The sequence below is a fragment of the Corvus brachyrhynchos genome, unplaced genomic scaffold, assembly GCF_000691975.1.
Source record: "Corvus brachyrhynchos isolate BGI_N302 unplaced genomic scaffold, ASM69197v1 scaffold1055, whole genome shotgun sequence".
Taxonomy (NCBI): Eukaryota; Metazoa; Chordata; class Aves; order Passeriformes; family Corvidae; genus Corvus; species Corvus brachyrhynchos.
In genome coordinates, this window is record NW_008237930.1 from 13818 (window position 1) to 14931 (window position 1114).

Consider the following 1114-nt stretch of genomic DNA (forward strand, 5'->3'; position numbering starts at 1 on the left):
GCGCGGTTGCCAGGTGGGAATGGGGCCGTTCCCGAGGGATTTGGGGCTGGAAAATCGGGAATTCCCGGGAATTCCGTACTGCGGGAGGTGTGCACGGTGGCCAGGCGCCGGTAGAGGCTCTTCTGCCGCGTGTCGGGGTGAAAGCCGCTCTTGGTGAAGTAAACGTGGACGTAGATGGAGCCGTTCCGCTGCACGCTCTGGGAAAGGGCCCGGAAAAGGTTGGGAAAAGGTTGGGAAAAGGGCCAGGAAAACCCCGGGAAAGGTTGGGAAAAACCCCGGGAAAAGTTGGGAAAAGGGCCAGGAAAGGTTGGGAAAAGGACCCAGGAAAGGTTGGGAAAAGGTTGGGAAAAGGGTCAGGAAAACCCCAGGAAAGGCTGGGAAAAACCCCGGGAAAAGGTTGGGAAAAGGACCCAGGAAAGGTTGGGAAAAGGGCCAGGAAAAACCCTGGGAAAGGTTGGGAAAAGGGCCAGGAAAAACCACGGGAAAGGTTGGGAAAAGCCTCAGGAAAAGGTTGGGAAAAGCCTTGGGAAAAGGTTGGGAAAAACCCAGGAAAAAGTTGGGAAAAACCCCGGGAAAGGTTGGGAAAAAGTTGGGAAAAGGGCCGGGAAAAGGTTGGGCAAAACTCCAGGAAAAGTTGGGAAAAACCCCAGAAAATGTTCAGAAAAATCCCGGGAAAAGGTTGGGAAAAACCTCAGGAAAAGGTTGGGAAAAGGGCCGGAAAAAGCCCAGGAAAGGTTGGGAAAAGCCTCGGGAAAAGGTTGGGAAAAACCCAGGAAAAAGTTGGGAAATTCCAGGCGGGAATTCCAGCTGGGGAAGGGGCGGATCAGGGCCGGGATTTGGGGATCCCCGTTCCCACCTGGAATCGCCTCTCCCCTCCCCCGGCCCCAAATCCCTCGGGATTGGACCCCGAATCCCCTTTTCCCACCCCAAATCCCCATTTCTGACCCCAAACCCTCATTTCTGACCCCAAATCCCCATTTCTGACCCCAAATCCCCTTTTCCCAACCCCAAACCCCCTTTTCCTGACCCCAAATCCCCATTTCTGACCCCAAACCCTCATTTCTGACCCCAAATCCCCATTTCCCAACCCCAAACCCCATTTCCCGACCCCAAA

At 54.8% G+C, this 1114-nt stretch overlaps 1 protein-coding gene across 1 annotated transcript in view; it reads right to left on the reverse strand.

Moving 5' to 3' along the window:
- The window catches only part of LOC108446508, a gene marked incomplete at its 3' end in the record, with an annotated part of 27534 nt that overhangs the window by 12816 nt on the left and 13604 nt on the right, over window positions 1-1114 (reverse strand). Inside the window, exon 6 of the mRNA XM_017733330.1 lies at window positions 3-197. Coding sequence (XP_017588819.1) covers window positions 3-197 — 195 coding nt within the window. The remainder of the gene's footprint in view (window positions 1-2; window positions 198-1114) is intronic.